We start from the raw sequence: 16,674 nt of genomic DNA on the forward strand, positions 1-16,674 counted from the left end.
TCTGTTGAATTGGAGTCTGTGCGATTGGCAACAACATTTAATGCGACCTTTAGTGGGAATTTTTTAGAGAACCATTTATCCTCTGTAATTATAAAAAAAATCGCTTTTGAAAAAAATACGTTCAATTAAGAGTATATATTCAAATTATATTTTTAAAAGCAAAATATGAATTGCACACACGTATGTGTATTTTCCAAAAATCATTTTTCTAGTCTTAAGTAATCGGCAAGTAAGAAAGTTCAAAATAAATAATTGAAAACCACGTACAAATCCACTTAAACACTTTTAAAAATTAATTATCCTTCTTTTTTCATAATTTTTGCGCTTCAAAAAGGATTAAAACATTATTTATAACTTTATATACATTTTACCCATAGGGTGTACGCTGTATTTTCTATACTAAATAAAAAAAGGAATTTTAAACCATTATTTATTATATATTCTATTATTATTATTATATTCATAATAAATAAATATTATTGTGCTTACCTGTACTTATCGTTTCTCGTTTTGCTACCAAACGAACAAGTACGTATTTAGTGACATTGAATATTCATATTTGGCCAATTGAAAAACTTCAAATTAATGACATATTTCTTATTATAATCCATAATTATAGAGAAACTCCTGTAATGGTTACTACAAGTAATATTAGCAAAAGGAGGTACACTTCATTTCACAACTGAGTAATGACAGAGCAGTATTTTTAGTTACACATTTATGCGTGAACACGATTTCTACCATCAAAGCACGCATTTTATTCGATGAAGCTGCCGTTTCCAAGTAACAAATAAATGATATTTACAAATCTCTTTGCCACTAGAGGCGCTTCAGTTAATCGACTTTTGCAAATGATAAATGAACAAAAATAAATTTCAAAATAATAATTCCATACATAAAGCTGTATTAATAAAATATGTTTTATAAGTTGAATTGATGATTTGACAATTTATTTAAAATTACGACTTGGTTTATATAATGCTTACAATTTCCTCTTTTGGTAAAATAAGCGAAATTTATGATTACTGAATAAGTGAGAGATACGCATTAAATTTGGGTTTAACACGTCGAACGCATAATTTAGAATATTTATGGATTTTATTTTTATCTTAAAATAATTTGTAAATTTTTCAGACTATTCATGTGAAACTAGGAACTTATATAATTTTAAAGTTTTCACATAATCTATATGATAAATATCGTTTATTAAATCCTGGCAATCAAGGTGGCAGGAAGAACACGCTGAAGATCACAAATGTCTTCTCCATATCTTCAACTTGTCTTCTAATTTACTGTCCTATATATGATGCACTACATCTTCTTTTGCCAACAAAAGCTTAAAAAGATAGCTGATGAGCCAATAGCAGTTGTCATAGCAACAACACCGTTAAAATCCATCTAGATACGATTGAATTGCTAACAGACTACAACAGCAAACGGATGTTTGACATATGATAGCACATCTTTCATACAAAAATAATGAAAATAACATGCCGCATGCTACACAGGAAAAGTAGATACACTTCCAAGCAATGCATCCTAGGCAATATGACCATCCTTGTTCAGCAAAGAGCATACGGTTGGACATAATGAACTTATCAGAGAAACAAAAAAAGTGGTCCTGGATCAAAAAGTCTTAAATGAAGTTATTTTCCTGCGTAAACGCTGTTATTAAGTCTAATGATTCGCCTAAAAGTATATTCCTGGGGTAGGGATCTTAATCTTGAAACATTAAGCGAAAATATCTGAGAAATCTCAAAAGAACATTAAACTCATAAGGTGAATCAAAACCTCTTAATCACGGAATGAGTCACATTGTTTTCTTACTTAAGGCACAAAATAATATGCATAAAAACAGTGCTTATTCACTCGTTTTTATAAAAAGTTCCAGATGAAAAGAATTTGGACAGTATTAAATCATGGATCACTTGGCTTGTAACGTTCGCGACATCTTATAACGAGAAAATATATGGCGGAAAAATAATAAAATGACGAAGACATCTCATATAATCTCACTGGATTTTAGCAGCTTTATTCAGGAATCCGTTGATACAGAGCTAATGTTTCTGTGAAATGCTGAGCCAACACCACCTGGCTTTATCAAAATAACGAGGAAACTTGCTTAACGAAACTCGATTTATGAGACAATTGCGAACTAATAGGAGCCCGTATGGCATTCAGCACACGTGCGAACAGCAGCTCCCTCTCCCGTTTCGTTCTACAAGAACAATGTTTTTTTTTTTTTTTTTTTTCATAATTTAAAAACTACAAACTCCTAGCCTATACGTCTAAAGGACAAATATTTGATTTTATTAAAATATTCTTTATTAAAAATATTCATTTTTAATTAAAAGTATTTCTTTCCAAAAATATACAGTGTCAAATGAAGTACAAATGCAGCTGATTTATTTTTTATATTAAATATATCGTTAAAGCAATATCAATTAATGTTATTACGTATTTAATTATAAGGTACAGTCGCATTTATATTATGATTTGCCTTACTAACAAAACAGGCTGTGCAGGGGTAAAGGTAAATTAAAAATAAATAATAATAAATTCAAATTTCCCGTTAGGCTATTTAATAAAATCGAAAACGATCATTAAGATAAATGAAGTATTTATGTATGTATGCAGCATATTAAACTGTAAATTTTTTTTAAAATTACTTTTATAAACAGAAAGGTGTTATGTATGCATGTTCATGTACACTGGTGTGAAAAACTTAAGGACCAACACTATTTCTAAAGGTTACAACCACAAAATCAAACGAAACAGCCTGTGGCGATTTGCATAACTGTGACGTTCAGTAGAAAGCTGGTGCACATGCAAAATTTGAATCGTGATGAGAGGGTTCACTTAAACAGATAAAAGCAGCAGTTCAGCAGTTATGTGCAAATTACCGAATGGTGAGCACGATTGTTACAGTCGTTTGATTGGTTTCATGCAGTGCTACAGACAACGAAATGGCCAGTAGACAACATCTGGATTACTTTCCACGGGGTCGAATAATTGGGAAGCTTGAGAAAGTTCGAAGTGCGAGTGTGGCTGCAGAGTTCGGTATCGCCCATAGCATCGTCTCACGTGAGTGGTCAGCCTTCAGAACGACAGGTACAGCTGTTCAAAGGACCAATGGTGGTCGTCCACGAAAAACAACGCCCAATGACGACAGCTATATACTCCTACAGGCCAAGAGGGACTGACACCAGACAGCGGGATCCACTGCAAACCAGCTGCATAGGACGCAAGATATCGCGGTTTACTGTGGCCAGGCGACTCCACAAAGGTGGACTGTTTGTCCGACGGCCAGTACACTGTGTCCCTTTAACATCTGCCCATCGTAGACACCGTTTACAGTGATGCAACGAACACAAGGACTAGACAGAGGCACAATGGGGTAAGGTACTCTTTACTGATGACAGAGATTCAGTCTCAGCAGCGATTCTGGACGTCAGCTAGTCTGGCGTGATATTGGCACACGGTATCACCCTGCAAACATCACTGAAAGGGATCGATATGGCGGTCGAGATGTTCTCGTCGTTTGGGAGGCGTTATCTTGGATGGACGTACACAACTCTAGATACTGGAAGGTGGTACTGTAACCGGTACATTCTACTGTACTGAGGTAATCCTTCCCTATGTGCGTCTGTTCCGAAGTGCCATTGGCCCCGAGTTCGTGTTTATGGATGATAATGCCACACCCCATCGCACTGCAGCTGTTGATATGCTTTTGGAAAGTGAGAACATTGTTCGTATGGATTGGCCTGCCCGTTCCAACGATCTAAATCCCATCAAACACATATGAGACGCTCTGGTGAGAGGCCTAGCGGCACGTCCACTCTAACCTGAAAATGTTCACCAGCTGAAGATGGCGCTGACAGAGTAATGGACGATATTACCGCAAGAACTTATCAACAACATTGTTTTAAGTATGGACAGGCAGTGCAAAGTCTGCATCGACATTAGGGGTGGCCATATCTCCTACTGAGATCACCTCTTCCCTTTGTTCCATCTTTGGCAGTGATGCATCTGTATCATGGCAGCCAGTGCTATGTTCCCATTTTTGAATAAAGTTCCTCTGTACCGTTTTGTTTCCGTTGTTTTGTCGGTGTTGTTTCCTTCATCATTTCTGTACCTCACGAGGTTCCTTTAGTATGCTTTACCCATATCCAGGCTACTCCTATGAGAAGCTACAGGTGAAAACCTGACTGTTCCTTAAGTTTTGCACACCAGTTTATATATACACACACACAAATATATACATATGATATTATGATAACAATTAATGATTAATTAATTGCTATCATAACCTAGTATATTAGACCCTTATGATTACTACAGATTTTAAAGCTTATGAACCTCTTTGGATATAATTACCATCCTCACCGAGTAGAAACCACCCGGGTTCTAATCCCATAAACAGTGCAAAGAATTTTTATAGGCTTTTTTCAAAACATTGCTCAGTTATTCGATTACAGGAGATGGTTGCATGGTTTTCTCATACATGGTTTTTTCGTTTATTTCTGTCCATTTGCCTGCGCAAATTGACAATAATAAAAATGTCTAGACACAATATCCAGTAACAATATTTGTACTAACTGTATTTCAATGAAAGCCTGAGAAATAACTGTTTAAATTTTGCCACAATAAAACAGAATAAGAAGATATCTCTGTTAGTAAATCTTGATTAAGGATACGAAACGTTTGGGATAGGACTCCTTCAGCAGAATATATTTCATCGCTAAAATGTGTCCAATGATCAGAAAGTTTAATAATAGCTGCAGTTAACTTAAATGTTAGCTTTACTATTTTCTGTGCATATTTATATTTAATATATATTTCTGTTGTATATTTTTGTTGGGCAACAAAATCCATTTTGGACTTTGCCTGGAAAATATAACATTTACACGCTACCTACAAAAAAAACAAGCAACGTGAAAATTGCACACGTAGTGAGATCAGTGCAGATGTAATCAGAATGCCGTTGGTGAATCAATTGTATGGTCGCAGTAAGTAGAAAAGTGGAGTAAAAGTAGTTGAGGGAATCACCATCTGGTAGGAGAAAATGAAAGAAACCGTGTTACTAATGGAACCTGCAATGAGAGCGAGAGATGCTAATGCATTTGGAGTACTCGAAAATGCACACAGGTTGTGTGTACAAAATAGTAAGAGAGAAAAAACATATGTTTTTATTTCAATATGTGTAGTAAAAGCTAAGCGAGTTATTGCTACAAAAATCAGTCACACAAATGATCCTTACAAATATTAATGGTTTCCAGTTCCTTTATCTTTTTTACAATGGAAAGAATAATAAAGTTGTGCAAAATACGAGTAAAGCAAGTAGTTTCAATTTATTAAAACACTAAATCTATAAAAAAATAAACGGCGAATTTTTTTCAAGGTACACCTAATTTACTCTAAAAAAACAAAGGGATCGAACTTAATTTTACAACTACAGCTTCCTTCAAATTGATAAAATTATTTAACTCAGGCACACAGGCTGTGGATGATATTTGATATATATTGTACTACCAATTTATTACAGAATTCAGCGTTACAATATCTGTACGCCTCCCATCATGCCAAGTGAAATAGCCCGTGACGTGCTAGTTAATGCAGCACCACAGAGCTATAAGAATTAATGTCTCGATGGGGTGTACCATAGAAAATGCAGGCGACATCAGCAACCTCACAAGCGGCACGATCATAAGTGCTCGTGCAGTAGGAGCATCCTTAGAAACAATAATGGAGTTCACCCATGCATTGACCTATTTTTAACCAGTGGCTACTGTGGAAAAATCCCAGAAACAAGAAGAAATCATTTTGTACACGTTCAAATTTCACTGAACTAGCTCTTAGTATTAATATTAAAATGGTTAATATTAATACAAATTGCTTTCCACCGTGATCAAGGCTGAAAGTTTGGTAAAGATAAAACTTTCCTCATCGCCAAAAAGTGACTATCCGCTTCCGCTTTGAACTTTACCAAACGCTCAGCCTCGATCACGATGGAAGGCAATGATTTACAACATGCTGCCAGAAGATAAACGTCATGAGTTCCAGCCTTCTGTTTCTCTCTAAGATTTTATATTTGTGTCCACTAGTTCTTGTCTCTCCTACGAATAAATATGTACCTTCCTCATTCATTTTACTGATCCTCTTTAGGGCCTTACTAACCTCGATTTGGGCACACCTAAGAGAAGAACAATGGTACCTTTCTCCCTATTTGCAAAGAACCTACATATAATGGACAGGATAATGAATAATAAATTTCATATCTGATTGTATCTTAACCCAGTAAGTCTTTTTCGCCCTGAACCCATTATAACTCCACTCTCCAAGGTTATATGTAATGTCTGGAATTCTAACTTGACATTCAGAAGCACTAAAATTTTAATTACTTATATCAAACTATTATGACCATATTATTAATTCTCTTCAGAAGAGGAAAATGAGTTGATCACTTAGAGAAAGCACGTCGTCTAGTGCAGCCTTGTCCAAATGGGACTTCTTCAGGAGGTACAATTATCTAGTTATACATGGCCAACAAACAGGTACCTTAAAACAATAAAATAATGTATCAGAATTACTGTCAGGTCTTAAACACATCCAGATGCAATAAAAAAACATTTTAAATCAATCATGTTCTATTAAAGTTTTTGAAGAATTGAAATCCAGTTATTAACCTTCCTGCAAACCATTCTACAGCAGGTATTCAGAAATCGAGTTAATCTCTGCTTTTTTTTTTTTTTTTTTACTTATTCATTTTTTATTGAGATAATAATAATAATATTTATTAGAAATAGGAAATAAGATAGAAAAGTAATCGCAAAAGAGAGATCACCAGAAGTTTGTTGTTTTTTAACCAAAGGGGTATAAAAGCTGCCTTAACATTATGTTTATAAATTGTATTATATGATCAGTTGCTTATCTTGCTGGATGAAAAACATGTTTCCGGATTTAAAAATTTGCAACTCTCTTCCAACACCGAAAAACAAGGATTGGTATGAAAAGCCAATAAAAATGTCTCTCGTCGCGATAGGAGTAGAATTCGGGCCTTTTCTGGAAGGTGCGAGTGCGTGTGTGTAAGTGTAATTGAGAGAACATTCAAGCTATCGACTTCGCTATAGATGGGGCTTCTAACGAGGACTACTCAGTAATTACTATCCTCGCAATGGGTCAAAATCAGTAAGTTCGATCGCGCTATTGGGAAAGTTCCTATTTAAAGGTTTGAACCTCTTAAGTTTTAAGCATATCCTGGGAACTGTTTCTTTAATGCTCATGGGATTTTCTAGCTGATAATCACACAGAAGTTAAAGTGATCGTGGCAGTTTGAGGGGAAAAGTCAAATGAAACTTCATTAATCTTCATTACACCGCAGTAGCGGGCAAAAAAAAAGTTTCAATTTCTAACAAAATGCGGCCTGGTGGCCAATATAGTGAATAACACAGCTACTCTCTAACGCCATGTGAAAAACTGCCTGGTTCAGGCTGTTTTTCGGGCTATTCTTGTTTCTTGTCCATATTGAGAAATAGATCCCATCAGGACAGAATGAAATTCTTTCCACATCGAGATTGAATTAGTCGGTCTGAAGGCTTACATGGGTCTCCTACGTAAACTCTGGATTTTCATCCTGAAAAAAACAAGAAATCGATCACATAGAACACATTCATTTCACAAACATGATATGACTACTCGTGGCCTTATGATCCTCAGCACATCCTAACAAAACTTTTAAAACTCTTCACGGACGGTCGAGGAAGAGTCAGTAGTAAGTCACAGAGGAGATTAAAAAAAAAACAAAAGGAGAAAGTGACGTGAACACAGAATTTATTTTTCAGCATAATTACCAAAACATTGTACACTTGTCCCATCGCTTTCCCAAATTCTAGAAACCATCTGCATAAAAACACGCCGGCGTTGCTGCTGTAGAGGGTTTTAGGCAGAGGGAGATCGAAAATGGCGTACTTCGTTTTCGAGGCAAATGATTTTTATCCTTTTTAGGAAGATGGTTTTAGGTAAAAGGAGATCGAAAATTACGATCTCATTTTTTGATCTCTGCATCGACATAAAATCGTTTTTTAGCAAGCTGCTGTTTACGCGGACCCAACAAATACAAACTAAGAAGGACGAATTCAAGACAAGAAGTTCCCATCCGAAATCATTAATGGTCCCTTGGGATGAAGGCGCTGTATGCGGCCTTGCTTTGTCATGCGACAGCAGTACCCCATATTTCAATAGCCCGCACAGTTTTCTGCAAATTGAATCTCAAAGTATGCAATACGATGAAGTATTCATGGCATCTCCAAGCTTTTGAAAATACGTAAGCACACCAAGACAATCCAAAGATACGCCACGACAGCAATTGGCATATTTTTAACCAGCAGGTTTGCAGAATATGATAAAGCGATAGGACAATTGTTAAATAATTTTAGTGATTATGTTGAAAAAATTAATGCTACTTTTCAGGTCAGCTTCCTGTTACTTTGTGACTTATTCAATGACTCTTCCTCATAAAATAATACAGCATTTGGATGTAAAATAATAAATTCTGTGTAAGATAATTGTAAGAATATTAATTAGGGTATTTGAAAGTTCTCAGATATTTTTAATCAACTACAGCATTTCCAATAACTCCAAATTTGGAGTTATTTGGATACCTCCACATTTTAACCTAGTGCAGTAAGATCCTTCAGCAACTATGGGTCAAATCAAACGCTTTCACGACACAAAGATACTAACCACGCATCTGTGAAAAGTAACCAACAACAGTGTTCTGCTTGTTGCTGTTACTTTCTCCTAACCGCACTAAAGGTTATATTCAGCTTAACAACAAGAAAGAAAAAACATCACTACGTGGCTCTGGAATCCCTTAGGCTGCGGCATTTAACAACAAATCCCAGTTAGCAAATGGAAGAATACGAACATGCTTTGCAATAGCTCCAGGCATCCATGCGAACGACAAAGACACCTAAATTTGGAAAGCAAATGTCATGGGAGTTTAACGAAATAAACACACTGCAGTGGGTAAAAAGGAATTGTTAAAAATTCGTTGTCATGGTGATAGGTTACCACAAATACAACCCTGGCGTGTAGCCAGAAAACGATATGTACTCTATGTCCACTCCAATTTCAAAAACGGCTAGAAGTTTCCTAAAGGAACTTGAACAAAATTTGTTAAATTTTGACAATTTTGGTTAAAGTTCCTTCAAATTCGTTCTAATAATAGTTCGGAAAGGTGAGGAACCGTTTTACGAAAGCATCCTAATGTAATAAGTCGGAATGGTCAAGCCTCTCCATCATACTTCAGAAGAGAATTGCACAGTAGTGAGAAAGAAGTCAGGAAATTAAATAGTTCAAGTCCACATAGCTCCTGTCCAGCAATCAATGCATTCACAAGTTGGAGAAAAACAGGAATTCACATCATTTGAAGTGGTTGTGCAACCCTTCCACCGCCCCCTCACATACACCTGAAAATAAACTGTGTGGAAAAAGATAGACATCAAACGGGCTAGAGTTGCACTGTTTTTTCTTTCTTTTCAGAAACTAGCGTTTTTCATCAAATAAAACTGACGAGATACATATACACCAATGCCTCATACCCTTACTTATTTTGAATAAAAAAAAAAAAAAAAAAGAAAAAGAAAAGAAAATGCGAATTATTCGCAAATGTAGTTCTTCGATGTTGGGCATATTTATTTCGATTCCACGAATTTTGATTCGTCCTATTAATATACACTTTTTTGTAACAGAAATATAATGAATTTCATATATGGCAATATCAAATTTCTAAATCAATATGTTAAAAATTTTTCAAGCAAAACTGTCTTTTTTCAAACTTGATGGCAAAACTGATTTTCATTACATTCATTATACATGTACTACCAAACTTGAACCTGTTGTTTTTAGCTGTAAAATGTTCAAATAGCTTGATATACACTCTAGGGTTGGCTTTTCTCATCTTTTGATACAATTCAACCGTTGGGTAGTTTGGTATAAACTTTTCTCTTTCCTTCTTTAACGCTTTTCATGCCCAATTACAATATATTTGCGAAGGTAAAAGAGGCAAGCAAAGTAACGTAATATATTTGGAACACGGAATGACAGTAGAAGACAGGAGTACTGGGAACACCGCCAAAAGCAAAGGAATCTAAAAGGACCAAGCTGCAGAGAAAACAAACATGAAGCCACTCGCTTTAAACTTTTAGTTCATTATGCAGCCTAGTATTATGATATGGGATAATCTGTACTGGGACACCTTTTTAAACTACTTTTTTTTTTTTTTGGTTTTTTTCTAAGCGCGAAAGCAACTGACTCTATGAAACATCAATACGTTATTAAATCTGTACTAGTGTGTCTCTCTTCGGTCGTTTTGTTTCTTTACTGGATAAAAAAACTATAGTTTGCGGGAGATAACCTGGCCAAAAACTAACTAATTCGGCTACGTTGTAAAAAAGAGCCAATAAAAGTTCCTCGCGTCGAGACGAGATTCGAACGCAAGTTCTTTCTACACTATATGGAAGAATGGTGATCGCGACTACTGTGCTAACGGTAATGTTTCTTCTAGGAGACAGTGGGTCCTCCTGATAGTTATAAACATGAAGTTCTAATTTCATGAATCACAGTACACTTCGACTATCAAATATCTAAAATTAATTTATACTTGGGGCATAGTCTCTTTGGTTCACCAATCTGGAATTGTGGAAGAACTTCCTCGCTAGTTGCCTTGCTTTTGCACTACTCTAAATAGAAAGCATTGCTCCAATGGAAAAGTATGTCATAATGAATTTTATAATGAATATCCTAACGAATTTCGAATATTATAAAGACTTTTTTGATAGCACAATATACAGGTTCCTAGGGCAATTAAATCGGTCCCAATTCTCACTTTAAAAAGAAAAAAAAAAGAAAGAAAGAAACAGAAAAGCAAAAAGATTTAGTACAGAATTAAATGCTGATAATTTTTTCCATACAAATATTTTTATTTTACAAAAGCTATTTTTGTGCGGTAATTTTCTTATTCTTTAAAGTTTCTGACATTTCTGGTGTACTCTCTGGACTACCTCATCAAAGCGTGAGGTATTCCAGATTAACCAACGAGATACCTCTTGGATTACTACATGTTTTCATTCTTTTATCTTCCAAACTGTCGAACTGGCAGAGCCCTTGTTTGTATTATTATGTACTCTTTGTTAGTAGTTATTCAATCTCTGTTGGTACAATTTTCTGCAGAAATCCATCTTCACCCCGCGATCTCTGACACTGCAAGATGTACCTCCAGACATCTTTGTCAAAGTTAGTATGCGGTGAGCTTAAAAAAAAGTTATGGAACAATACAGTAATGAATGCTGAATAAGAAACAGGATTTAATATTGAGATAGGGGACCGTATACAGTCTCTGTAAATCGCATATATTCTGTGGTTGGTTTGTCTGTTTAGTGGGATGAAAAACCAGATATTCCAGAACAGAGAGAAATTTTTTTAAAAAATCCTAACCCAACTAACTACGCAATAGTATGTAAAATTATATAAATACAATAAAACTAAAAGTTACCAGCATATACTAAAGATAAACATTATATTGAAAGCTTCCGCGAGACAATCCTAAAGGTTTTTCGGCAGATTTCATGAATGCGGAAGTACAGAAGCATAGCATCGAGTTATAGGAAAGATAAATAATAATGTTAATATACACCCTAAATAAAGTGAAAATAAATACGTGGACCACTGAGTTCTGAGTAAAACGAAAGCAACTGTTAGATTAAGATTTCTTTTGCGCATCAACTAAAATGTTTCTCATAAGCTAAGGAACAAATTTATTTACACAAAAAATGTAAATAAAGTAGAACCCTTTCATTAGATTATGACAAAGGATTAGCGAGATATTCATTATGTGGCTTGAAAATGCACAAAGACTGGACAAATTTCGATGTGAAATTAGAATTGTACAAGTGTTCACTGGTGGGCAAAATGGTGCTTCTATAATTCATGGAAACATACCCTAATAAGGCGAACGATTTCTATCAATAGTAACACAGGCATTTAAATTCATAACATCACTGAACTTTTAAAAAGTTCAATCTATCTCAGGTTTTTTCTTTCTCTCCTTGTTTAGAAGAATTAACACCTTTAGTGAAATCCCTAAAGAGATAACTCTGTGATCCACTCTGAGATCGACCTCGCGAGCTACATCTTGGGAACTCATGCTATAGATCGTCACCACCAAGGAGAATCGAAACAGAATATGTTTATTTATGATTACATTGTATGAAAGATGAAGTCCTGTCAGCCGTTTAACTCAATAAATGGTCAGTACTGCTTGATTTTATGTACAGGTTTGACAGCTCAAAGAACCGATATTCCCACCTGTAATGCCTGTTATATATGTAATGAAAATTGAATGCAACAATTATTTCTAGTAAGATTTAAATCTACCTTGATGGACTGCATACCTCACATTGTATACCATAATTTTTCTTGAAGAGAAGTGACGGGTTCAAGAGAAGTGAATATAGAAAGAAATAATCAACCTTGGAGTTGTCTGAAAAGTATTCTTGTGCTAACTACATAAACGTTAAAGCTGGTTCTAGAGGCAATACATAGATCGGCCCAGGGTTAGAAATATTTTTGTTATAGTGAAATTTAAGTTAAAACAGTATGGTTGTAACGGGGTTTACTGCAATACCATTAACATCTTAGATTTGTAGTTTTATACTGTACTTCTACCTGCTTCTACATTACCTTTAACTGGTGTACAATGTGTTTTTGTAATTAAACTTTACTATCCATCCATACATTTTATTTTAAGCACTTCTGAATTAACTGATATTGTGCATTTTATAGATGAATGAAAATTCATTTTGACTGCATCTTGATATCAGTATGGAAAAGATTCTATTGTAAATATCCGAAATAGAGTTTATCACAACGATTTCAGATACAGAAGAGAAATGGGTCAGCAGCTAAGAAACCTCAGATAAGATACATTTTATATTAGTTGTTTCTCAATCTAAAGACTACAGTTTTCCTCTTTTCTTTTTTTTTTAATACACGTTTTGCCTGTGCTAAAAACAACATGGGAACTTTGCCAGCTAAAAGGGACATTGAACAAAGGCATGTTCTGAAATGTAACAGAATGGGAACAGATAATGAAAACAGAATAACATAATACTGCGTAATTCTGGAACGGTGAACCAAAACCAAAGGAAACATAGACAAGAAAGAAAGGGTTTCGCATTACCTTCCAGTCTACTCCTCTTTTGAGTATCTCTTTTTTGGATATGGATTTGTTTGTAGGGGGCGAAGAAGATGGCAAAGAACAAATATGGTGTGAAAAACAGTTTTCATGACAGGGATAGATCGCATTGTAGTTCAACGAACGTGCCCCGCTTTACTTGGCACCAGTAGACATGTCTTTGTTCTATTTATTTTCGTTCTGAATTGTGGACAACGCATTCCAGAAGAATACCTAGATTGCAAATACAAAACACTTTTAATTCTAAAATGAAAATACTTGTGATGTTTGTGATTCAAAAAAATAATAAAAATTCGTATACTCATTTCGAATTATATTCTTGAAAAATCTACTTCCGGTCCTAAAAGCGACTCGTGTAGTTCTTTCGATATGTTTGAACGAGCTTTTCTGGAATAATAACAGGATTCAGTGGGACAAAATAAATACATAAATAATCGATTAACTGCCGGTTTTCTGTAAAAGATTCAAGATTAGTCTTTCCGCGAAAGTTGCAGTGTGCAGAATCATTAGAGCGAACAGTACTCAAAATACAGTATACACCATCAACAGTGGTCATAAATATTTCGATCATAAAAGCTCCATTAACCAAAATATAAATAACAATAATGCAGGATGTGTCGATAATTATCATGAAACCTAGAAATAAATTCAATTCATACATGCGCAGTCTATACCAAATATAAACTGATAACGCTCCTTCTTTCTACACTAAGACATGGTGAAAAGAATTAGTTGAATCCACTGGAGATACACATAAAACAAGTGTGATATTATCCTAATTTGGGTGGATATGAGTAGGTAAAGTTGGAGACTGCAAAAAAATATATTACAGCTGGACTTCTTAGTTACTGTAAGCTTCTCAAAATCAGCGATCTGTAGGAATAACTACAGTTAATTTTGAATTTATGATTTTTTTCATAATTTTGATTTATGATTCAAAATCATTTTTAAATTTATTATGTTTGATATCATCGCTATTTTTAAGCTTCCGGGTAGAAGTATCATTTCGATAATTTCGGCGGTTAAATATTACTTATAAAATATTAATCAGTTAGATATTGCTACTAGCGAATTAAAAGAAAGAAAAAATTTGAATAACTACTATATTTTTAATATATCGATTTTTTTTATTATTATTATTTTAAAGGTTAATCAAACGACATTAGATTTCATTCATTTTTCGATGAAAGCGCCACCTTTAAAACCTTTGCAAATATCCGGAAATGTATAAAATATGTATTAAAATATTTTCGAAAAAAATAATTTGTTCATTTGCGTTTTTTTTCTACCACATAACATGCATTTAAATGCCAATAGTTATTGGAAATATCTTTATAGCAATTATTGATATAAGAAAATAAATGCAATATTTTCAAATCCAACTATTTCCATCTTCTGCACTTCAAGTGATTTTATATAAATAAAATAAGAAATATGTATATATATAAAAAAAGGTTAAAATCCCACTTACCGAAGTTCCACTGACTGCACTCCACCGTTGTCTACGCCAAGACCGATTGTTCGCGTTGAAACACATGCTGCAAGTAAAGGGAAACATCCTCAGTCGCCGTACGCTGCGTCTCTTCTCAACGCCAATGACCCCGACAACTTGGTGGTAGCTCCCGAAGCTGATATGTCACCTCTCAAAGCGACACTCATACTCCCAATTCCGTAGTGGGAGGAAACAAAGGGATTACCGGAGATAGAGCCAGGATTAAAATAAAAAGTTAAAAAAAAAAAAAAGAAAAAACGAAAAGTCTGGCTGAAAGGATTTCCACTCAAACAGTCCGCAATGGCGTTTAGTTTGTGTGTCGTGCAAGCACATATAAAGGGACGCTCACCGTGACAGGTGAGCTTCTTTGCTGGAGTCACCGTGCTGTGGAGGTAGAAAGAGGGGAGAGAAAAAGATAGAGAGAATGCTAGCTGCAGGCTCTGATCGTAACCAGGCAGCAACCAGTAAGCAGAGCCCGTAATTTATCAGCTAACTCGCCCATCTTTATGCATCAGTTCTAGATTGCTGGAAGGGGCAAAAGTAGGTAATACGACAGCACAACGTCACAGAACCAGCAATAATACAGATTCTGGTCACACAACTAGCCACGATAAACACCTGTCGGGGGTGAGGGGGGGCGTAGAATTAGCTGCACAAGGTTGTTGGTCAAATCCTTGATTTTCTTTAAATGCTAAACGTTGAAGTTGTGGGGCGCCATTAGAACATAATCTCCCTCTACTCCGGACGCTGACTCGATATGTACAGACGACAAATGAATCCGTAGTCGCGTTCGTGGAGTGTTCATAGGCAAACACGCCAAGCAGACCTGTTACTGGTCACACACATGCACGCCAAAAACCTTTCGCGTCGCTCAAACAAAGGCATACACACACGCTTCCCAAAAATCGACATCCACTTTTCCACCAACCCAACAAGCATTGCAAACAAAGCTGCTTTCCCGCCTTTCTTGAAGAACGCCTGTCAGCGACTGCAAAGGTTTCACGCCATTTGCGAGTGGCCCAAATCACCATGGGTAACAAATAAATCGTCCAACTTCTGAAGCCTAACACTCACAGATGCGGCACTGGAACACACCCACATAGCCACCACTAGAGGCGCTGCTCAGCTTTTCCCCGGTACGTGACGTCACATAGCAGAGGATGAAAACTGCTCTGTCCAACCACAGAAACCCTTCAAAATAAACACACCTATGCTTACTAGAGTGAAGAAGTAGTGGACACTGGTACATTTATTTAAACTTTAATCGCTATAAATATTTTGGTTTTAAATTTATGAAGAACTGTTCGTAAAAATAAATATCTGCAGCTTTATTTTAATAAGCTTAGAAGCTGTTAAATGCGAAATATTTTCTCTTATCAGTCGCTGTAATGATTGGAATGTGGCATCGGTTTTAAGTTAATAGGTCAAACGTGTGACGCTGTCAATTTTGTTTAAATCTCTTCTACGAAATAAGGATTGCAAAATTTCTTGAAATAATTTTAAAATACTTTCATCTTAGTCAATGAATTATGTCACAATTTAAGTAACGTGTATTTTGTCTATGCCAGTAAATAAATAATTAATTCCCTATCCAAAGTAGTTCAACCTTTTATTGTACAATTTAGATGAAGAGAATTATTGCAGTAGAGCTATGCACAAATCTAACAGGGGTGTACAGAGAGGGGAAGAGCAATCGGGGAAATAGAGTCCCCAAACAATTGGGGGCGGATGGGAGAATATATATATATATATATTATTAGTATTATTATTATTATTATTATTTGTCCTCCTTTGATCAAATATATGCATTAGCTTCTGACGAAATATAACAAGATAATGTGGAGAAAACATTTTCTGCAAAAAGCGTAATAATTAAAATAATTACAAGAAATATAATTTTTATTTATTTAGCAATAACAACCAAGAG

At 35.2% G+C, this 16,674-nt stretch overlaps 1 protein-coding gene across 2 annotated transcripts in view; it reads right to left on the reverse strand.

Moving 5' to 3' along the window:
- LOC150086617 (uncharacterized) overlaps positions 1-14,965 on the reverse strand; it is a 140,726-nt gene extending 125,761 nt beyond the window's left edge. For both annotated transcript variants that reach the window (XM_090372626.1, XM_090372625.1), the window contains exon 1: positions 14,727-14,965. In XM_090372626.1, the coding sequence (XP_090228752.1) occupies positions 14,727-14,813 (87 nt within the window). In that variant the 5' untranslated portion in view covers positions 14,814-14,965. The remainder of the gene's footprint in view (positions 1-14,726) is intronic.
- Between the last annotated feature and the right edge of the window lie 1,709 nt (positions 14,966-16,674).

Source organism: Mastigoproctus giganteus, chromosome 4 (genome assembly GCF_048544385.1).
Source record: "Mastigoproctus giganteus isolate SK-2022 chromosome 4, ASM4854438v1, whole genome shotgun sequence".
Classification (NCBI taxonomy): domain Eukaryota; kingdom Metazoa; phylum Arthropoda; class Arachnida; order Uropygi; family Thelyphonidae; genus Mastigoproctus; species Mastigoproctus giganteus.